Source organism: Mchenga conophoros, linkage group LG23, assembly GCF_057382185.1.
Source record: "Mchenga conophoros isolate Kocher_MC1m ecotype Shallow Benthic linkage group LG23, M_conophoros_male_GT1.1, whole genome shotgun sequence".
NCBI lineage: Eukaryota > Metazoa > Chordata > Actinopteri > Cichliformes > Cichlidae > Mchenga > Mchenga conophoros.
The window spans coordinates 14,597,997-14,622,567 of NC_140547.1; the positions used below are offsets into that span (position 1 = coordinate 14,597,997).

At 39.1% G+C, this 24,571-nt stretch overlaps 2 protein-coding genes across 4 annotated transcripts in view; one reads left to right on the plus strand and one right to left on the minus strand.

Moving 5' to 3' along the window:
* LOC146546875 (uncharacterized) overlaps positions 1-24,571 on the minus strand; it is a 95,183-nt gene that overhangs the window by 29,590 nt on the left and 41,022 nt on the right. The window lies entirely within an intron of this gene.
* LOC146546876 (uncharacterized) lies at positions 64-9,094 on the plus strand. The gene is made up of 6 exons (XM_085263743.1): positions 64-165; positions 1,867-2,070; positions 5,652-6,674; positions 6,917-7,072; positions 7,390-7,482; positions 7,915-9,094. The coding sequence occupies exons 1-6, from the start codon at positions 64-66 to the stop codon at positions 8,236-8,238; spliced, it is 1,902 nt and encodes a 633-aa protein (XP_085119869.1). The 3' UTR covers positions 8,239-9,094.

Here is a 24,571-nt window from a genome sequence, read left to right on the forward strand (position 1 = left end):
ATGCGGAAAAGAAAGTATTTCTGAAACATTTATTGGTTCTTTGGGCTGTTTGCAACATACTGCATGCCAGAAGAACAGCCAGAGAAAACTACTGTCACCGTGTCAAAGCCCGAATCAAAGAAGCAGAAACGTACAGTAGATAGACCAAAGCAGGTAAATCTGAGGGTGAGTTTATTTCCTGTTGCTTAAAACTTGTGGCACAAAGTTAGATAAAACAGGATCAAATGCTCTGAAGAACACAGAGAGCAATGAGGGCTAATACTTTGTTGTTTGTTGTGCTACAGAACTAGAGTGCCTTCACTGCAAGAGTTTCTGTCATTATTCCAACTGTAGCTAAGTTCAGCCCAATTGTTCTTTGACAAACTAAAATTGCAGCAATTTTATTTTGGAATTTCGAATTGTTTCTTACTGCGTTGAAGGAGTTGGTGTGTCAGATATTTTTGGTACAGCGTTGTTGATAACTGATTAGGGAGACTGATTGGGGAGGTTAACCAGACCAGCGCATGCTGATTTGTTTACTTGTGTGAGCTGCAGATTTGGATTTTATACCCTGGTTACCCTGCGACTCAATTCTTATGGAGGTCGGGAAATAGTGTAAGTAGTGGGCCTGAGTTGCCAACAGTTTGGATGACTTCCTGGAAAAACTTTCTGCACTTAGCTCATTAGGTACACTCTAAAAAGTGTATTTCAGCAGTAGTTGAAGTTATGTAAAGTTCAGAGTCAGTTTCATTAAGATTTCTGCTTTAGTGGAGCCAGTCTAAATTTGTGGAGTATATCAACTTGTTATTACGTGTTGTTCCCTCAGTACACATGTAACCTGCTATTCTCATTAGAGTCAACCTGCATCAATTAGGTTTCTCCTGACGCAGTGCATCTGATGTCATGACGTCTCCGCCTTCTCCAGAATTTTCTACTTGCGGTTGAGAACAACAATTTGAGAGGCACTTGGCTGCAGGCAGGACCTCGTGAACAATTTGGTCAATAAGGTAACGAAGATATTACTTTTTCCATAGTCCTTGAAGGTAAGTCAAATGTAGAACACATATTTTAATATATTAGATATAAAAATATTCCAACTGTATTGTTAAGTTTGTTAAGTGTTTAGTAAACTGACCTGACCAAACCGCTATCATTCAGCCCTGCTAACATTAGCGAAATGTCAGACCTGTTGGTAGTTTGTGCTTGGACATGTAGGTTAAGTTAGTAGTTTTCCGGCGGTACTCTCTTGTTTTAATATCGTAACGCTAGCTTAAAGTTGTGTATTCATGCAGTGTGTCGGTGTTGGCTTACTGTTAGTTATTCATTAGCATTAGCACATTATAGCGGCAAGCTGGGCCGCGGTTCTCTTCAGAATACGTTACTTCGGGCGCGCGCATTTATACACGAGTGGTTGTTCGCAGTATGCCTGTCGGCGCGAATAGTTCACGCGGTCACGGCCACGGGTGATGTAGGAGGTAAAGTTTAGCTGTGGTGGCTCCAGGAAGCATGCATTTACTGCCGCTTGCATTGCTTTCAATGTACATAACGTTAAGAAGGCGAGGAGAAAGGGTGCGTGCAGCGCTCGTACACGCACGGATCAGCCGTGTGAGAGGGAGATGGTGTGCGGCAGAAAATCAAAATTAGAAATCATAGAAGAAAGTATTACGCTATTGAACACAGAAAATACAGCCATCAGATTTCTTGTAGACCTAGCACACTTCTGGTCTGTGTCTGAATACATATATAAGTACATAGATGCAGATGAACACTGTAAACATGATGAAAGATCGACAGACTAACTCGAACATATCTTTAATCTTTAGGACTTTGGGTAGCGCTTCCTTTCCTTCCTGTCAACCTCTCCAGAGGGGTGTCTGCTGATGGCAGAAAGATTACATCACCTCTGGTTGGAACCCTGGACAGTGCCACAACCTTTGGCTTGGTGTCCAATGTGATGCCCCATCGCCACCTTCTGACCTAACTTCTTCTCAGCTCTGTGACTACTTCAAGAGGGGCATTCCTGTGTGGAGGCGTGCCAGGCAGCTCGTTTTACCTGTGAACTTGCGTACTTTCAGTTTATCAACAACAAAGGTATGCAAGTTCAAAATAGTAATGTCTCATTTAAACTTAATTCAGTTTTACACTGAACAGGAATCGGCTTTATATATAAAACAATTGCAAAAAAAAAAAAATGTACCTATGGGCATTTGGGTTTTGTTTTTAAACTTTTGTTTTGAACTTATCCCTTTAAAATCTAATTAGAGAGGGCTGGCTACATTTGATGAATACATTTTGTGTTTAAATGATTCGCTTTGTGTTGGGCAATGTGGCAAAAAGCTGAGATGAGATCTAGTCTCATATCACCATATTGATATATTGTAATATTGCCCAACTCTCCCTCTGTGTTTTCTCAAATTATTTATATACACCCAGTAAAGCGTGTCTCTTTGTTCCTCCAGTGCTATGCTTCATGTGGAGATGCAAGGACTGTGGGACAACATTAACAAAAAGATCTGAATTGCTCAAACACTACAAACTGATTCATAGGCATTACGGACGAGGCCACTCATATCCATGCACTTATTTAAATTGTGCATGTAGGTTCAAGACTTGGAACGCCCTACTGAGCCATCTATCAAGAAATCACCCTGCCCAACAAGCAGTCTCCAAAGCTGCGTCCACATTCACTTGCCATATTTGTGGCCATAATCAACTCTCCACAGAAAGAGAATATTTTCAACATATCTATCAGCATCTTAAAAATAAGGAGACTGTAACATGTGTGTTCCAAAACTGTGAATATAAAACCAATGTCTATGAGAACTTCAAAAGTCATAAATACAGAAAACACTCTGGTACAGTGAACACATTTAAGCCTGGAATAAGTTCTGTTGATGAATCTTTTGCCAGTGTTGCCAGTGATATTTCAGATGTGGAAATTATAGAGAGTGATGTAAATTTAAATTCTGCTTTTGACAATGGGTATTCTGAAAACTTAGAGAAGGATATTGAGCTTAAAATTGCTTCAGTGCTCCTTAAGTTGGAACACATCTTTCTTGTGTCTAATGCAGCTGTAGATGAGCTTTTGCAGGAGTTAAACTATTTGATTGGTTCTGTTTCTGTGGCGATTACCCAAAAGACTATTAGCCAAGTATTACAAGACAACGGATGCCAATTTGACCAGTCAGTTGTTGAAAAGCTAGCCAGTGTACTCTGTGAGACAAACCCTGTAAAAAAAGCAATTGGAGATAAAGGTCCACTTTCCAGTCCTTGGAGACGAAAAGCATACTATAAGAGCCACTTTAAAGTAGTGGAACCAGTGGAATATATACTTGACCGAAAAAATAACAAGTCATTCCAATATATTTCAATTTTAAAGTCTTTGCAGCATATTCTTGACTGCCAGACAATCTTGGATCAGGCTGTTAATTTGAATACTGTAGATAATCAGCCTCAAAAAACTTATGTGCACTACAAAACTATCTTCGATGGTGACTTCTTCCATGAAAATGGACTGTTGTCCAAGCAGGAAAGCATTTCATTGATATTATACATTGATGAATTCGAAATATGTAATCCCCTTGGTACATCACGGAGGAAGCATAAAATTTGTGGATTGTACTGGGTTTTGGGTAATTTGCCACCAGGCTGTAATTCTGCTTTAACCTCAATCTATTTGGCTGCTTTAATCAAAAGTAATGATCTGAAGTGCTATGGGTATGAGAAAGTGTTAAAACCTGTAATTAATGATCTTGTAATTTTGGAACAGAGTGGGATATTTCTGTCAAAGTTGGGCAGAACAGTAAAAGGCACTGTTCAGTGTGTTGTTGCCGACAACCTTGGTGCACACAGTATTGCTGGATTCTTTGAAAATTTCTCAGGGACATACGTATGTAGATTTTGCACTGCAGAAACATCAGAGTTCCAGACTATTGAAGTCAGAAGTGAAGTCTTTACTTTAAGAACAAAAGACATTCATGCAGATCATTTACGAATTATTGAGGAAAACAAATGGCCCAGTTATTATGGTGTGAAATCAAAGTGTATTTTGTCAAAGCACCTCTCACATTTTGATGTTACCACTGGGTTTCCACCTGATGTTGTACATGATCTTTTTGAGGGAATTGTTCCTTTTGAACTTGCGCTTTGCCTCAATTTGTTAATCAAAAAAAAGTATTTCACATTATGTACATTGAATGAAGCAATATCATCTTTCAACTTTAAGTGGGCTGACAAAACAAATCGACCTCATCCTGTGGCTCTCAGTTTTGCATCCAAAAAAAGTGTAGGAGGGAATGCACACGAGAACTGGAGTCTTATCAGATTTTTGCCTTTGTTCGTTGGGCAGAGTGTACCCTGTGAGGAGCCTGCTTGGCACATCTTAACAGACTTGAAGGACATTGTTGATCTTGTTGTCAGTCCTGTTCATACTGAGGACTCCATTGCATATCTTGGTTTTAAGATCTCCGAGCACAGAATCAAGTTTCAAGAGGTTTTCCCAGATGTTAATCTTAAACCAAAGCACCACTACTTGGAACATTATCCATACTTGATCCGTAAGTTTGGGCCACTGGTTGCACTATGGACTATGCGATTCGAAGCAAAGCATAGTTTTTTTAAAAGAGTTGCAAGGAACATCAGATGCTTCAAAAATGTACTTCTTTCCCTTTCACAGAGACATCAGTATCAGATTGCATATCATTTGCATGCAATTAGCTTTGCCAAACCCCCACTGGAAGTAACAGATGTTTCCACTGTTCACATTGATGTTCTTAACAAGGACATCTCAAATGCACTGAGACAGAAGTCTCCAGATATGGACAATGTGTGCTTGGCTAAAAGTGTAGCATATAATGGAATAATCTACAAGTGTGGGATGATCTTGATCCACGGCTCACTGGGAGGACTGCCAGAGTTTGGTGAAATCATCCAAATGGTGATACTGCAGGACAAACTAATCTTCATTCTGAAAAAGCTTAGCGGATGGTATATGGAACACTACAGAGCTTATGATCTCAAAACATCACCAAGCAAAGAAGTGGAACTTGTTGAGCCACAAGAACTGCATGATACCTACCCACTGGCAGACTACAATATTAGAGGGATGCGTCTTGTCACCTTGAAAAGATATGTCCATGTTTAAATGGTGAGGCCTCAAAATATGATAAAGTATTTTCTTAAGTGGGAAAACAAAACCCAGACCCATACGATACTAATGTGTTCTCAGAACATATTTATTTTATACTGCAAGCCAAAGTGGTGTGATGATGTCATTGGCAATTCATCAGTTATGTCATTTTTTTTAATGCAGGTCGCTGGATTCCAGTCAGTGAATGCTAATCCTATGCTCTCCCCCCTTCTGCTTCTCTTCTCTTTTTCTTCTTTCCTCTCCTTATTGTCTCCTATATTCTCCTCACCTCCTCTCCTTCTCTCTTCTCTTCAATGTCTCCCATATTCTCGCCATCTCTCTTCTCCTCCCTTCTCCTCTTCGGTTTGCCTTCTCTCCTCGCTGCCTCAGCTGATCTCCACCTCTCCTCTTCATTTTCTCCTCCCCTTTCCTCCTCTCTTTGCCTTCTCTCTTTTCCTCTAGTTTGACATTAAATTCTCCTAATTGGAAATGTCAGTGGTTTACATGTTGATCCTCACTAACTGTGCTTGTGCTTTGTTCTCAGACCACCATGGCTGGTTCAACACCTGCAAGACTGAAGGTGATTTTAGGAGAGAACAACATTGAAAAGCTGACTCTTCCAAATGGCATCCCAGAGTCACTTGAAGACCTTCTCAGCACGATAAAGACTACCTTTGGGTTAAAAGGTAACTTCAGACTGCAATACATGGACCAAGACTTTGGCAACGACTTCTTTAATCTGAATTCTACCACCGAACTTCGGAATTTGGGGACAATCAAAGTGATCCACCAGCAAACAAATCCACCTTTGATCAGTGCCGATCAGTCCACTTCATCTCTGTCTCTTTCATTTGAGTCTGATGACGGTATTTCGGTGGCATCAAATGACACAATTATCCTCTCATCCCCTGAATCTATGTCATCTCGAACACAACAGTGGCCAGAAGACTTTGCAATTCCCCAATTTTCATATGACACAGAGCTACAGCTAGAGAGGGGGAATACTGAGTACCGTGTGAGCCAAAAAATGTTGACTTTAAGCGCCCGAATGCTGTCTGATATCCTGAAAAGAGTTGCAGAAGAAATTTACCGTTACAAGGCCTATCCAGAGGATGCACATTTCTGCGCAGCTGCAGAGGCCCTTATCAAAAAGCACCCATGTTTGAAAGAACCTGGATCATTCAATGGCTGCTACGGTTGGAAACAACGACTGAAGTACAAAATGGCAAACTACAGGACCCAGCTCAAATTACAGGGGTGTCCAGAGCTGTGTGTAAACTCACTGAAATCTAAAGCTACTACAGATGCTTTCCCTGCTAAAAAAGTGAAGAAGCCAAAACGTTCTGAAGCTAACTTTTATCCATCCTTTCCTACTGGTGAGACTCTGGACAGCATGGAAAAAGTGAGACTAGAACTTCTGACAGAGATCGGGATAAGGGACAATGAAAGGGTCATCGCAGACAAAATGGCTAACACGTTTGCCTACAGACGACATGAGGTGGTAAACCAAGAACCAAGCATTCAGGAACTGAAGGACAGATGGCCTGCACTCTTCACACAGAAAGAGGTAAGAATGGAACTGAAGTGATCGAAGTCTGTATGCTTCGGGATTTATTGCAGTTAACTTTCATGAATCGGTCATAACTTGATTTGGTTGAGATTTTATAACACTGAACTTAATGAAAGAATTTACATTTTGAATTCCCATATATGTTATACTTTTTGGGATATAGACATTTTGGCATACAATCAGTTTCAGCATTTTGTTCCATAATACAATATCTACTGTCATTTGTGTTTTGTTTTTAGATAAATACAGAGTTCCAGAGGCTCATGGCTGTTCCTCTTGAGTGGAAGTTCATGGCTCAGTTAGACATGCACTCAAGTCAGCTGATCAAAGTCATACGTGCCAAAGGAGGAGCAACACGCCAAAAGATTGCGAACATCTTGGACACATTGGACCAGGTAAATCTGTACCATCAAACAAGATGCTTCGTAACTAAGAGGGCTGTCAAAATATATCTGAATCCAAAAAAATATATATATATTTAACTGAATCTTTCATAAAGACAATATGGGCAGGCCAATGCTAATCATGGCTTTCATATGCATGAATGTTTTTAGCGACTCCACTGAACTCATCCCCTTTTCTTTCTGTAATGAATCTCTGGGCTTGTGAATTACTGTTTTTAAATAAAGTACTTGTAAGTTAAGCAATAAGAGTAAGGATGTCTGTCTTATGAAATTTAGAGTTTAAAATTACTCAACATTTGTTGTTCTAGACTGTGGACATTAATCATCGGAGGGAATGTGTGCTGAAAGCCCTCACCATCTTCCTGGGAGAAGATGCAGATGGCCTGATCAAGGAATACCTTGTAAGTTTCAACAGTTTGTCAGCACATCTTGTCAAAGGGACACAAAAAAGTTAACTGTTAGAACAAACATAACACGTGAACCCTAGTTGGATTGCTGACATGTATTTATTATCATGACCATATTGGACATTATGTAATTCCCAGCAACAACACATTACATATCGGATTGACTTTGTTTTAAGTAAGACGGGCTTACTTGATTATTTAAGTTCAAAGGAATAGTTTGACATGTTGGGAAATCTTATCTTTCTTGCTTACAATTTGATTAGAGTCAGATTGATACACCTCTCTCTGCTGTTTCTGGTGTGTGATGACACCCAGCCAAGAAATAGCCCAGCACATAACACATATTGGTACATCACCCAAACACTTAATCACAGTAAGAAGTGAGGCTAATGATGATTTGTGTTTGTGTCTTGTACCCCTCTGTAGGACTGTGGAGCAGATGATGTTCAGAGGGACCTGGAGGAGGTCACCATGGCAGTGTATGTGATTCGGAAGGAGGGGGAGGGACTGCAGGAGCCACCTGAAGACATTGGCATTGTCATTGAGGGTGTGGAAGTGTTGCATGAACTAACTTCAGTTGCCTCAGCTTGTGCCCTGCTTCTAGGTTTGATCTATGCACTCAACTTAGCTTATCCAAAACCCTTTCGCTTCACTTTTGAAGTGCTCCAAAAAATCTTCATGCAGCTTGATCAGCACAAGATGTCCCCCAAAGTCCAAAATCTGTATATCAAACTTCAAAGCTCCCAGTAATGGCACAGAACAATGACCAACAAATGGCCTTGTGCCATAATGCGAAGGAACAACTGTGTTTGGACATATAGCATGTAAAATATGTAGTCTCTTTTGGATGTTGGGCCTATTTTATGCTCCAAGAGACCTCAAACCCCAATTTAATGTGCTTTTATGGTATTTTTATTTATTTTTTAATTTTTTTTCAGACATATTTGCCTTCGTTTCAAGGGAAAGGTTGCATTTCAGGTTTGATGTGCTCAGTTATACAACAAACTGTTGTGACATTCTAAAACTCTAGAGGAGTGTTTATATTTTTTCATCCCCATTGGTCAGCTACACTGTTCAGATATTTATTCATTGGCTATAGCTGAAGAGAAGTTTCTGTATACTCTTGGGGCACTTTTTCATAGTTGACACTGTATGTGTTAAGATTGATATTTGTGTAATACTGTGTTGCACTTTACACTTTGTTGACAACTTTGTGGTCCTACTAAGCATTACTTGCATTTTGTGCATATGTGTTTCAAAAAGGACAAATGTGTAATGTATTTGACCAAAAGCTGTGTTGGTTGCCATAAAGGTAATACTTTATTACATTTATACAATAAAGCATTTAAAAAAAAAAAAACATTGGATTTTGAATTTTTGAAAAATATTTTCAGGCAACTTAAAATTTTGATTTAAGCTTTATTATACAAACTAAAATTTCATTTTAGAGTCACTACAAAAAGTAATTTACACTAAACCACATTATTAGGTTAGCAAAGAGCAATATTTTACTTTTGGGTTATGCAAATTATTGGGTTGGAAAAACTGAAAACTTTAAGTTGAAATGTCTTAATTTTAAGTTGGATTAATGCAAAATGTTTATTTGACAGCAATTAATTTATTAAGTACATGTAACTTAAATCAGTTGTGTTAATTTAATGTATTAACTTAATTTCAAAGAACTTAATTAAATTTGGTGTTACCAATTGAAATAATTCAATTAAGTTGGTTCAACTATTTTCTTTTTTCAGTGTAGCTTAATAGCGTTGCTGATTCGGGATGTGCACAACAAGCTGAAAATATCTCAGAAAAGCAAGACCCCTGCGGGAGCCTGGGGTTGCCTTCCTAGGAAAAGTTGTTGAGGTCTTGTTTTGGCCAATCGCTTTACTCAATATATTACCGACAATGATTTATGTGTTGCATGGCAGTGAAACCCCAGACCCAAACACAAGTGGCTCCAATGCACATTTAGTGAGCTGTACGTGAAGCTGGACATCAAGGGAGAAGATAACACAGGTATGTCCAGATGACATGGAGAGTTATGGAGATGTCCAGTTGAAAAGGCAGTGAACTTTTTACCTGGACTGTTTAACATAGTCTTAGAGAGTGAGAGGATGCCTGAAGAATGGAGAAAAATGTGTACCGGTACAGAGCTATAATGTAGTAAGTGGGATAAAGCTGTAGAGACATAGCATGAAGATATGGGAGAGAGTTGTTAAACTTGGTTAGGTAAAGAGGTGACAATCAGTGAGCAGCAATATGGCTTCATGCTGATAAAAAGCATGAAGCCATATTGCTTTGAGAGTGTTAACAGAGATGTATAGAGAAGGTCAAAAGGAGTTGAACGATGCCTTTGTTGATCCAAAGAAAGCATGTGATAAGTGATAGGTGCCTAGAGTGGATTTGTGGTATTGCACGAAGCAGTCAGAAGTGGTAGAGAAGTACGTGAGAGTGGTGCAGGACATGTATGCTTCTTAGTTTTAAACTAGTCAGTTAGTCTAATTTTTTTCATGGTTAGTCAGCTAAGAAAAATCGCCAGGAACATCCCTAGTTATGATTTTGATTCCTTATGGTGAACCCTAAAGGGAGTAGCTGAAAGAAAAGTGTCAATCCATGATGCTGAAGGACAGGTAGCCAATGGATGCAACAGCAAAAATAATAGTCCAAAGCATGATTGTAGAGCAGGAATGGGAACGTCACACAGCTGGGGCTTTTTCTTAGCCTTCCACATCTCCTCCCCTGTCCCCTGGCATCGGGAGAAACCAAGGACTGGAAGCCTGGCCCCCACAGCAAACTAAAATCATATAGATTCTCAGAGGACAACCATGCAAAATTGCCTTCTGGATCATTTATATACTGTTAAATTTTCAAGGACACTATAAAAAAATGGCCCTTTTGAGGCCAGAAAAGGTTTGTCAAACTTTAGCTTCAGCCGCACTCTGATTATTTTAGCTGTGCTTTCTTTGGAAGTGCGTCAATGTTGCTGCCGTTGCTAATTTTGAGCATAAATGGCCACATCTGAGTTTTGAATGTGTGTAGCATTTACCTCCTTTCTTTGCCTGGAAGATATCACCTTGCTGCTATATGTGTGTTTTTCTTCAGGTTGAGCGTTTTATTAAAAATGATCAGCACATCACTAAACAACAGTATTATCAAACTCAAAATACAAATGAGATGATGCACACTCCAACCTGCTGGAAGCTTAAGAAGAAACATCAGGAAGAAAAGAAATTAGAATTTATTCTCTGTGGACTGTGAATGCCTAAACAAATATCACAGAAATCTTTCCACATTGTTGAGAGACTTTAATGTGGACTAAAAAACTGGACTGAGAGACGGACAGACCAACATCGAAGTCCCTAGAGCTGCCTCGGTTGTGTAGCTAAAAAAGGCTATGACTGACCTTTCAGTTCCATCCATCTGATGGTAATTAGGTGCAGCGATCCCAGTGTTTATGAAGGTATTAACACAACAACTGTTTGGGCTTTTCCTCCCATCTTGTCTCTGTCCTCTTTAATGTCTTTCACAGCACGCAGAGCTTTGTGCAATAGCTAAAACCATATTTAAGGCCAGCAAATGCTTTCGCACTCGTCTGACAGGAAATTTGCCTCATGCAATAATGGTAAAAAGGAAAAATCATAAACCACGAGGGGCTTTTTTTCTTTTTTTCATACACCTGACATAGAACACATGATTAAAGAGTGCAAATTTGAGGGTGACCCCAGGCCAATTGGACCTGTCTTTCATGCACTGATTCACATCAAAGACTCTCAGGCAAGACTCCTCAAGGCATACAGTATGTGATCAAAGCGCTCTCCTCTTTGTAAATTCTATTTTATGCTTGTTGTTCATATTACGTTTCAGAGTGACCATACAAATCTCACGTGTAATTGAGAGGGTAAAAGACATTTTAATTCTTACAGAGCCATGTTTCAGGCACAAAACAAGAAACTGTAATGCAAGATAATGATTAATGTACTTCTTTGCTGATTGACCATTGAAAAGACTACTCTTTTATTCTTCTGTTCGGCAGACTTTGTAAGCAGTAGGGCAGCAATTATTGTTCATTTTCAGACGGGGAATAATCAAGGCCTTCAAAAGAAAATTAGATAATAAGCATATAAAATATGAAAGGAAAGAAACAGCCAACTCGAGTCTTCAGTTGGAATAAAAGAAGATGTGATTAGCGTCGCCAAAGGTTTACAACATTTTGTTTGAATATAGCTGATATAATTACTTTCATGTTGAACTGAATTCACTTCATAACAATATATCAGAATGAGGTGAAATATGTCTGGATTAAAAGAGGGATAGTTTTTTTCCCCTTCTGTCTGGATGAGGATAATGTTGCAGTCTATTCTTTTAATTTATACAGCTATAGTCATTACAATTAGAAATTAGAAAAGACAATTTTGTGCACTTTAATTAAGTCAGTTCAATTCCATTCAATTCAGGCAATTCGGGTTTATTAATAAATATATACACATTATGTGGGCTCTGCAAAATGATTCAATATCTGTGATGCATGTAAAGACTTTCACTGACTTAACAAAAGCTTCAGAGCTACTTAACAGTAGTGCTCAGCTTTTCAGCACTTTTTTGTGGCTGCAGCAAGGCAGGGAGTGTAAGCACAAGCATGTATACACACAAAAGGACCAGATCCCATGTAAAGACAGCACAGAGGCACTAATCATGGCTGCACAGGAACAAGCTCTGAGCACAAGATCCATAAAGGCGGGGGGGTCTACCACACCAGGCAAGACCCCAGGTGCAGGCTGTGTAAAGATGCCCCTGAGACAATCCAGGATGGTTGAGAATGATCGAGCTAAGATCCTGTGAAACTTCCAGATACGGACAAAGTGGTGATGGCTAACCAACCGGACATAGTAGTGGTGGACACGCAGAAAAAGATGACCATAACGATAGATGTAGGTCAACATCAGGAAAAAGGAACACGAGAAGCTTGAGAAGTACCAAGAGCTCAGAGAGGAAGTTGAAAAGATGTGGAGGGTGAAGATAACAGTGGGCGCGAGGCTCCAGCAGATCCCAGGAACAACATTCAAGGTCTTTGTCGAGAAGAGAGGAGTCCTAGGAACAGCAAAGGCACTGCGCAGGACCCTCAAGATCCCAGGCCTCTGGTAGAGATCCCGCAGGGCGAGACTGGATTTCTTAATATTCACTCAAGCATAAAGCACTATGTGACTGACACACAATTTGATAAAATCACTTTTTAAAGTAAGAACAAATTTTACACTTTAAAATATATTCATTCAGAGCCCTCTCTTTCCATAAGAATGGAATTCAGCAGCATTTCATTGGCTCTAAATCTAGTTTCAAATCTGTTTATTGAATCAGAATCGTTTGGAATCCCTCCTCCCATCTATGAGCAAAGTAGCAAAGAAGAAGAAGAAGATTCTATATGGGATGCAGGAATGAATAAATCTGTGAATTTTACCAACTTGGAACTGAATCCAGAATGAAACCAGTAATCAGAATCCATTCCACAGTACAAGCTTAAGGTAAAACAAGAATCCCAGTGGGAATTACTGCTCCACTGTCCATAATTAAGTCGATGCCAGTGATTTCCAGATGCTGGTCTTCATCACAAAATATATACAAACTCTATTTTTGAGGGATGTTGCTTCAAGCTGCAAAGAGGAGTTGAAGAAGTCAAAATAAGAGTCCATGGAGACACAATACCGTTCTTCTGAAATGATTATGGTAAAAACAACTACAGCACCAACATGGTATTCCTGCATTTATTGAATGCATCTTTTAAGAGTTCATTTTCTTTAACGTTAAATTAAAGAAAGTGAAATGAAAAACAAATACCACACAGATTTAGGAGTGGAGATCTAGGAACATAAGATGATGTGGAGCCAAAGGAAGATGTGGCCAGTGAAAAACCATTCCATTGTTTCAGCTATGCCTTTTACTTCTACATCGATCGTGTTGACCAAAGGCTCTCTTTTACTCGTCTTGGCTCGAGTGAGTTTGAGCTTCTAAGGGAATAAAAACATTTCAATATAAAGGAAAAGCTATCACTGGAAGAAAAATGAGAGCTTTCTAGGGAAAATGAATGCAAAAGAGTTTCTTTTTTTCTGAGTAATCGCCCAGCAGCAACCACCAACACTCTTTTTTCTCAAATGGTGCTGGGTGAAATAGCTAGCTAAGTGAACAACCGCCCATCCAGCAGATCACACAAACCCCCTGGTGTACGAAACGTAGCTTGTTGCGCTTAGTGATTTAAAATATCAAATCCAATTTCAAACAGATGATTGTAGATCAAATATTTAACAGTTTCCTATGTTTAAAAGGCCGTTTGAATTTCAAATGAAAAGTGACAGCCCTAGTGTCCATATTAATGTCAATAAAGAAACATGTCACTCAGTGCAATGGTGTGGTTCACTGGTGTGTTTGTAATAGTTTTGGGACCACAATAGAGCTCTGCAGCACAGAGGAACAATCTCAAATACAGCAGGCTTTAGTTTTTAGAAGCAATTCAACTGTAGTTCAAGTCCTTCACAAAATTTCTTCTAAAAACAACTACAGACTATAACTGGTGCTCTCTCTTCAACTTGATGCAACTTTTAACATTTTACAAGAGCCATGTCTGTGACAGGAACATCTGTAATATAATGAGCGCAGTGTATTTAGAGAAAAGGCCTAATTTAGGAAAATAAAAGCTTTAATAACAGAATGCATGCAAGTAAAAAGAAAAAACAGTTATCAATCATGATCGTGGCTGATTGGTGGGGACTGATTAACAGCTTTTTGCACCCCCTGCTTCTGTTTCTTTTTTTGTCTTTCAATTAATCCTTGTTCACTTCACCTCTGGGTGTACTGTGCATCAGTATAACAAAATCGAATGAAGTGCATCCCTAGGGGGGTAAGAGCAATCCTCATAAGATTATAATTGTCAAGATGAAACTGTCCAAAATAAGCTGGAGAAAAACAAATGTTCAAACATGAATTAGATAGTGAGTTCCCTTGTACAGTGAATACATGCATAATATTTTTGTTATTGTTGCATTATTAATCCATGCTTTTAAATCATAAATGCCACAGTAAGTGTCTTTGGAGAATGAGACATTTTTCAGTTTTTTTCTCTCCTTCTTTCATAATTTACAGTATTTGGCAGAAAGGTCGTCCGCCACAAAAAAAAAATCTTGCGCTAAAAATCATCTCAGATTGGTTGCTTTTTAAAAATGTGACATTTTTGAGATGGAAAGCTCTCGTATAACCGAGCTGAGTGATTTTCTGGGTAATCATGACAATAGGATAATTACAGCTTGAAGAAAACATGCTGCATTTAACGTGCGGCATATCAGCCTGTCTCAGCATGCAATTAAAGGACATATGGGAATACATTAGGGTGGTAACGAGAGACCGAACCCTCTCTGTCCTCGGCTCTCTGGTCGGGAGTGTTGAGATGGGCCCTCCGATTGTCCACTGAGAGTTGTTTACATTTCCTCAAAGGCTCCATTTAGTTTCCCCTGACAAGGTGGAATAAGTGACTTGGCCATGATGGATGGAGGCACCTGTCCTAATGGTGGCTCAAACTGTGCCCACTAGTGCACGATACATTGATAAATTGACAACAGTTGGGACATGCTCTGCTAGCAGGGAGAATGAGGCTACTAGGACATCCGACTGCTCACCATGCTTCCACGTCAGTGCAAGCGACCCTCACAATGTGGAGGTCCCCAAACAACTGCAACACAGGAATGAGTATTCAGAGTAGGGGGCTGACGACTAATGCTTGATCTTTGCCAAAAAACAAAAAAGCAATAAAAATAGTCTTGGTTACATTTTTAACTATTGCTGAATTGTTTTGTTTGAAGAACAAAAGTATTTTTGATTAAAAGTTAGAGTAGATCAGTCTTGCTTAGAGCCAATTTCACTTTTTTTATTTGTCTTTAAAGTGCTACGAGTATTCCTTTAACTTGAGCTTGAGCATGGATTTCTTCACAAATAAAACTGGAGAAAAAAATATTAACAGTTGTATCACAGACATATAATTAAGTACAGTAACCCTAATAACTCCTGATATTTACTTACAGTTTCTGTCCTATCAATCTTTCCAAACTACAATAATTTCTCCTTCGTCTCTTCCATCATAAACATATCAGCGTGTCTTTAAGATCCCACTGCTGCAAGACTGTTTAAGGAACTCTCACCATTAATAAAGACAACAATTCCAAATACGATCAGTTACATCTACCAAAAGGATATGTACCACAGGCTTTTGAGGTGGCTGTCTTTGTCTTAGCTAATTATAGACCAATCTCCAACCTTCCTCTTATTTTAAAAACACTTGAAAATAGTTGTCAAACAGCTAACTGATCATTTGAATAGAAATGGTTTATATGAAGAGTTTCAGTCAGGATATAGCGTTCATCAGAGCACTGAAGTATCACGAGTGCAGGTTACTAATGATCTTCTTTTCACCTCTGACACTGGTCTCATCTCTGTGCTTGTCCTGTTAGACTTCAGTGCAGCATTTGAAACACTGATCATAACATTTTAATAGAGACACTAGAACGCACTGGTGGTATTGAAGGACTTGCACTGCAGTTACACTGGTTTTAATCAGATCCATCTGATGAACTCCAATTTGTGCATGCAAATGGGGAGTCTTCTTCACACAAAAAAAGTTAGTCTCACTGTTCCACAAGGTTCTGTGATAGGATCAATAATTTTTGCATTATACATGCTTTCCTTAGGTAATAGTATTAAAAAAAACTGCATGCATTCTCACTGATATGCCGTGGATATCCTGCTTTATTTATAATGGAGCCAGATGATGCAAACCAATTAGTTCAACTACAGACATGCCTTAAAAACATGTATTAACTCTAATTTTCTATTTCTTGCAGCAAACTAAAATGATAATACACAGCACTAAAAATCTGAGAAAATCTCAGAAACATGGTGTCTTTGTGTGGCATTACCTTGGCCGACAGCAGCACTTTTGATCAGCACATTTTTGATGCACTTTTGATGTATCCTTCAACGTGCACAAATGACTGCTTTCTTTTATCCATGCAATATCTCTAAAATTAGAAATCTCCTGTCTCAATGTGATGCTGAAAGACTAGTTCTTGCTTTTATTACTTGTAGTTTCGGACCATTGCAATTATTTTTTATCAAGTTGTTCTAAAAGTCCCCTAAAAAACACAGTTAATCCACATCACTGCAGCCAGACTAATAACAGGGATGAGAAAGAGAGATCATACTTGCTCCCATTCTGGCTTCTCTTCACTTCTACTTGTTAAATCCAGGATTCAATTAAAAATTTTCTCCTCATGCACGCAGTCTTGAATAATCAGGTTTCATCATATTTTAAATACCTCATAGTATAAAATATTATCCCAACAGAGCACTTCTCTCTTTGCAGGCTTTCCTATAGTTTTAAAGAGTAGAATGGGAGGCAGCCCCTTTAGCTATCAGACCCCTCTCCCACGGAACCAGCTCCCACCTAGATTCAGGAGACAGACACAGTCTCTACTTTTAAAGTTACACTCAAAACTTTCCTTTCTGATAAAGCTCATTCTTTGAGCTGGATCAGGAGACCCTGAATCCTCCCTTTATTTATGCTGCTATATGCTCAGGCTGCTCCCGATGTTCCTCTGTTGCAATGAACACTTTTCCTCCTTCTTTCTTCTACCTATGTGTTTATACACCACTGCAGCATTTCAGATTTGTATCTTCTCCACCATAGTCTTTGCTTTGTCTTATCTCCCTATGCACTGTTTTCTTTCTTTTCCATAACCCCCTCTGGTCATGGCAGAAGGCTGTCCTTCCCTAAACCTTGTTATGAAGAAGATTTCTTCCTGTCAAAAGGGAGTTTTTCCTTCACACTGTCACAAAGTGCTTGCTGTAAAGGATTGATTGTCAGGTTTCTTTCTAGAACAATGTAGGGTCTCTCCCTTACAGTATGAAGCAGCTTGAGGTGACTTGTGTTGTGATTTGACGCCACATAAATAAACCTGAATTGAATTAAACTGAATTACCAAAGCCAACTTTGCAGTTCATCTCAGCTTTGTACCAATTCTATAGACTCTTAAGTCAGCTAAATACATCTCTGTTGAGTTATGTTTGCTTCACTTCTGCTTTTTATGCAATACATTACATTTTGTCTTTGAGTTCTTTTTACTGCTCTGCAGTTTTCTACATTTAATTAAAACACTGAATTGCTTTAGATCATTTCTGTGAAGCACTTTGTGACCCCTTCCTGTGAAAAGCTCTATACAAATAAATACTGCTTGTTATATGAAAGACTTTTTTTCCCTCTTTTAAACAGTCTCTAACTTTGTATGAGACCAATTTGCATGGTTACACAATAACATGGAAACATATTCAGTCAAAACAACCTCCGCTTACATGACCACAAGTTCCAATATTATCTGGAAAATAAGCTTATAAAGCTTTAAGGTCTGCTAGGGGAATTAGTTCCCTGAAGTATTTAAGACAAATCAGGTAGTATTAGTAATAAGTTGGTAACATAGCAGAGCACTGTCAACCATTTGTGGAATACACACTTTTGTGTAAAAATGACCAGTGTTTTTATTTTTACTGACTGTTTTCCAGGGCTGATTGAATGGGACTTTAGCAATCTATTTCACAGCAGCTCCTAGCAACCTCCAGCAAACCAGTCGGGGAACAACAAGTGCTTACCAGATGTTCACCAAGGTCACCAGGTCTCTAGGCCTGTGTCACTGGGGCCTTACTTTAGTTCCACCATTTTTACAATTTTCACTGATTTTATGCACTATTATTGTTCTCATCAACCTTTTTTACATATCAAAAGCAGCATGGAGGGAAAATTCTGTGTGGCTGGCAAAGTTACCAACCGTCTGCTGAAAATAATAGTGCATTTAGCAGTTAGCTAGAGATGGGGGAGCAGGTCACATTGAGCATTTTAGATCTATCCTGCAATTATTCATATGTAAATACTGTTAAATATCTTTATGGGAAGATTGTCAAGTTTTATGCCACATTTTAAACTATATACTCAGAGTACTGTAAAGAATTTTAATCTTGGGACATTCTGTCTGATCTTAAGTAGGTAGTAAGTCGCTGCTAGCATACATGGCTTAAATTACTTTGCATATGACGACTCTCTCCTGACTCACAGGAACCTCTCTGTGTTCCAGTGGCAGGAGACCTTTACTCTCCTGCTCAACAGAAAATGCATTTTGGCAGTGTGGAACGACACTGCATGTCTTTGCATTTTGCAAGAGATTTTTTGAGGCTCATATACACAGAAAATGCAGGAAATGGCTGAAGATTGCGGCTCAGATTTATTTGATTATTTTTAAGTTGTATTGCAAAAACTCAAAATGTAAAGGTTTCCCACATAGCAAAATAGGTATGGCCCGGATCTGGCCCACACAATGTCGTTACACATTGCCCACATCCCGCAAAGAATGACGGCCCTTCGGTGGCCCAGACAGAGGTGGCCCACACATGGGCCAGCAGCAGACACACTGGTGGTCCTGTGTCGGCCCAGAACAGTTTCAGCTCTGGCCCCAGATGTCAGCCTATTGTGTACCTTAATCAATCCATGTAATAACAACATATGCCGGAACATAATAGTGCAAAAGTAACTTGAGGAAACTCTGTTCAGACAGTGAATGGATTGATTCTTGTATAGCGCTTTTCTACTCTCCCAGAGTACTCAAAGTACAACATTTACTCATTCACACACTTTCTCTAAACCGAGTGCTTCCTAACTAAATTCATATACATTCACACTCTTGACATGCAGACTGGAGGAGCCAGGGATCGAACCACGAACCTTGCGATCACTAGGTGACCTGCTCTACCTCCTGAACTACAGCCACCCAGTGGTAAACATGAGTAAACCCTCAATAGGTTTTGCATAAAGTGTACACTCACAAACCTGTCAAACCTACATGGCATTTGGGTCTTCTAACTAAAGTAGGAAAATAGGAACATAAATAGTGCCATCATTGCCAGACCTGGCCCACATCTGGTTGACATACACCCTGCCATAACACTAGTCAGTCAGAAGTGCCAGCTTGATGCCAGATCCGGGCCAGACCTGTTTTCTATGAGGCTGGATCACATAAACCAAACCACAATCGAGGCAGATGTGGCATGCCGTCACATAAACAGTGCCATCTATGCCAGGCCTGGCCCATATCTGGATGACATACCAGTTACCATGCCAGAAGTCAGCCACCTGTTTGCTATGTGGGTTAGTGTTATGTCTATGAAAGAAACAACTTTTTAAACCCACTACTGTTTAAAAGCAGTATCTATTATCTAATATATTACATATATTAGATAAAACATGCTTTCTTGACTTCCAACTTCTGAATGGTAGTGTGCAATTGTAATGAGCAGATGAGTTTGGGGGAGTTTAATTAATACAAGGAAAGAAAGAAGAGCAAAGTGTTTTCAACTGGGTTTCTTAACCTTCCGCTTCTGGGTTTAATTCAGAGAACAAGGAGCTGTGCCCATTGCTATTTAGTTGGCAACAAGCAGAAACGTCAGCCCAAATGATTGTTCCTACGGGATGTGTAAACAGCCAAGTGTACCTTCATGAGGTGGTATTATTTCACATTTGTGTTTACAGCTTGTTCCACTGTGCCAAAAAAGAAATGCACTGCTGCTTTAACCAGGTCAACAAACAAACCATGCTGATTTTTCCTGGTAAAGTCTTTTGATTCTGCATTCAGGGCTGCTCGCGGTTTGAGACATCACTGCGCACAAGTGTTTCCTTAGAGATATTCAATTCCACTAATACCAACTTACAAAGTGAAAATGGTTGTTTTAAAAGCTCCAGATAGTTATGTAATCTGTATGGCTCACAGAACTCATACAGTTTATAATGAGCGTCAGTTCAGCTTACCTCAAATGAGACTCATAAAGCTTCCCTTGGCATCCTCCCTGCTGTCTGTTTCGCCTTAGTGTGATATGGGGTCCATAACAATCAGCACCACCCTAATTATTTTTGGCACTCCAAACTTGTTCTGAAGGAGAAAAGACCAATTTGAGGCCTTTAAAATGCCTTAACCTTATTTTAAAGAGCCAATTAGCCAGCATATCTACCCATGAAGCCTGCCATTACACCATTTCTGTCACTTTGTTGGAGAGAAACCCATTTTACACAATTAATGAGGATTCCTTGCAGCTTGCACTTCAAAGTCCAGGCTCTATTGTTTGTGTTGTCTGAGCAAGTTTGTCTTTCAAAATCCTCTGCATGTGTGTCAGCACACATTCTCCAGATAACAACAAAGACCCAGTTTTAAAGTGTGTTAAATTAAATTAGAACATCAACACAGAACTTTGAACATACCTTTGTGCTCTGTAACAGCACATATCCCTGCACCCCCGGCAGGTCAAGTTGCACTGAGGGGAAGGAGGGGAACGAGATGGGTCAACTGCCTATCACCACTCGTGCTGACAGAATGACTTATGAAAATCTAAATGCAGTTATTTCGAGAGCCTGCATCTGCAATTATCTCACATCTGCTATAGTTTACTCGGGTTACTCAGGTGATTAGTCAGAGTCCTCGGGCCTTATATAGATTAAGTCCAGATGTCTGTTTGTTTGCAGCTATGTGAATTTAAACAACCCATCTATATCTTGAACTCTGCAAAAATAAAACAGGGAAAACATTATCTACTCATATTGATTTCTAAATATGCTGCCTAACAGCCTAGCAGCCATGGTTTTTATAGAGTAGCACACTAACATCACATTTCGAGGCTAAAGCTGGTGTCCAACACATGTGACTCATGAATGTTAGTCATTCGTCTCGCAGACATAAATGTCTTCAGTGGTCCAAATAAAGCTGCTGTCTATTGATTATGTGCAGGAACTGAATTTCACTGAACTCAACTGCGTCACACACACGTCACTTCAGCCTGCTAAATCTTTGAAAACTTTTCAAACTTCCTACACGATAAAATAAGAGCAATCCAAAGGTGCACATCTCCGCCAAGGCTGATAGTTTCCCCAATAGCATGCATTTACTGAGTGATCTATACAAGATTTAAGATATTTCCTCAAGAACATCATTCTTAATGCCCCATTTTTTCTTCTTGCAGTTTGATGTTCATTAGCAAAGCGGTGATGTAAAATGTACATTTCAAAATTTCCTGGACCAAGATGTGGGTTAACTTTAAAAGCTGAATACTACTAAGTTGGGCCTAAAATCACTTCCGGTAAAGTTTTCCCCACAAAATTTGACACACCAAACTGACCGCATAGTGTCCTTAATTAACTGTGTGACAGAGCAAAACTGTGATAAGCGTCCCATTTCTAAGACTTTTTTGTGTTCCAACACTTTTAGTCATTTTGTCAACAGTGTATATTTAGATGACAAAGTCAGTAAAGTAAAAGATTTGCACAAAGAAACCAGGCAGAGAAGGGTGAATATGACTTGATTATAATTTAGAATAATTTTCAAAGTGGTAGATTTCAAGCTTTGATTTATTTGTCGAGCGCATTGTTCACTACTCTCTGTGTTGGCAGTCCTAGAAGGTACTGGATCTACAGCTAATTGTAAGCCCGCTACTTGCTTCTACAGGTCTGTGAGGGAGGTTTATTAAAAGCACTATATGCTCTGTGGACTTTAAAATGTGAGCGTTCACAGTGACCTTAGTAAATGTTATTGTGACTTTTATTATAGAACTTCATGTGCATTTATATATCAAAATGCAGGTTAAACAAGAAACTCCTTTATATTCTATAAATTGTGACCCTGTTTAACCAAAATGTATCTTTCTCTTAAGATATATAACAAAATCAGTCAAACACTAAAGGTACTAATGTTTGTTTCTGCCATTGTTTCTTGTCACTGTGAATACTTAACAAGGACTAGTGATTCTTGTGATTTGTGGATGAACGGGTGGACACCTTGCCATGGAATGAACTCATTGGTCTTTCAGCTGAATGAGCTAATAACTGTGCTGAACAAAAATGATATTTTAACTTTAGTTAGTTTAGTGCCTCATAGAATGGGTGTAAAATTGATTTGGGCGCCGTTTAAATATATATTTTTCCAGCCCAGAAAAGCTCAGATGAATATCTAAGAAATGACTGAGCTCAGGAATGTCAGAAAAAAAGTCAATTTAAAAGCACCACATTTTACCTAGCTCTATGTTTTTCAAGAGCTTGCAACTGAAAAGGGAAAAAAAACCATTACATGAAGGTAAAACATGGCCTTGGCTTCATGAAATATACTACAGTGATTCTATAAAAACAGAAATCAGCTGATTCTGAGGGCACAGGTGGGATTTGATTGATTTTATATGGAATGACTGCAATGACCCAAGTTGGCATGAATTCAAATGTGAAAATTCATAGTGTAGCAGGGCTTTTTTTCTAGAATTAAGAACAACTCTGGCTAGCATGATGTAGTGTAGTGATGTATATTCTAACCTTACTGTAATGCCCCTACACTATATCTTAGAGCAAGTCTTTAGCTTTGTGTGAATTCCAGCAAATTGTGGTGTCAGTTATGCTTAATAAGATGCAGAGAGTCATCCAAGAAAAATCTGGGACTATGTTTCGCATATTGGAGCTTTTTAAGGGGAATGTGTATTCGCACTGTGACTGACACGTATCAGGACCGCCTCCCCCTCTCCCTCTGAGCCTAAAATCATTTATAGGCCTGTAAGCAGGTTGCCTTGACTTTTGTCATTTGTGTGATGTTGTCATCAGCTTAGCCTAGATGCCGGGAATTATTGGAAATTTTGAAACCGTGCGGCAAGCTTTAAAGCAGCACTAATTCATCCTACGAGCTTATCACACCTTTCACTTTTGTAAAGCAACATAACCTAGGCGATTTATTCAGCATGTCAAACTGTTTAAGCTTCGGCAATCAAACAGCAAATGCAGTGGGTATTTTACTTTACGCTGAAAAATGGGAAACAGTATGTGCGTAAGCGAGGAGTCTCGGCTTTTTAAACTAGCACTGAATCAATCAAAGAGTACAGGCAATCGGCTATTTCGCCAATAGCTGGAGGGCAAAACTTTTGCAGCACCGGGCCACACTAAAACAACACCTAAAGGCTGATCTATTTTCTTGTTTGGAAGTAATATGAGTTCCAACAAACCTTCTTGGGATTTAAATCAAGGTCATTAACTGTGATGTACTGGAGGATGCAGAAATTGGGACATTAATCCTGAGGAAATAGTTATCTGCCTGAAGAGGTGTGATCTGAATGCAATAGGACTGGATATCAGTGGATGAAAAATGTGACAACAAGTCCATGTCACCAGACATTATCTTCCACAACTTTTGCACATAACTCCTGAACTACTCAAGATGTCACCAGGGAGGGAAATCTAGGGCCGGAGCCGTTGTTCCCATGAGCCTCATCGCCTCCACTATTTATTGTGCATTGCTCAAATTCTGCCTTTTTTCAGGGCCTACTTTTCAAGACTAAAGACATTAATAACCGGCTTTACTTACATTTTAGATAAAAGTAATGACAGCATCCCAGGCGTAAGCCTCGCAACAATCTGGTATAACAGAGGCCATTATTTCTAATTTCCTCTGTTTTATCTCATATATTAGTAAGACAGTTCCCATGTTTCTAAGATATGGTCATATTCTGATTTGCTGTTGATGTTGGCAAACTAGACACTTTCCCTGTTATCTTGATAAATTCAATGTAATATACACTTCCATAGGCATAATTAAAACTAAATCATGTCATACTAAAAACCTCAGCAGCTCTGTTTCTCTTCTCTTCGGTTTTCTTTCTTTTTTTAAGTGAGGTTAAGTTACCATCAAAGAATGTTTCACATTAAAAGCATTCAAACAGCTCTGAGGATAAAAATCTATGTTTGAAGGGCTTTTAATTTCAAACACCTGCACTGACGAGTTGAGTTGAAGTAATCAATTAGTGATTTAAAAATATTGTTTTATTTGAAACGGGCACTCAAACCACTACGGTGAATACATTTTGTGGCCAAGTCAACTAATTTCATTGGAGAGTTGCACTTGGTGGGGTCACTTTTTAGGACAAAGTAAATATGTGCAGTTGGAGAAGTCAAAACACAGGATGTTGTCATGGCTCATTAAACTAGACTACA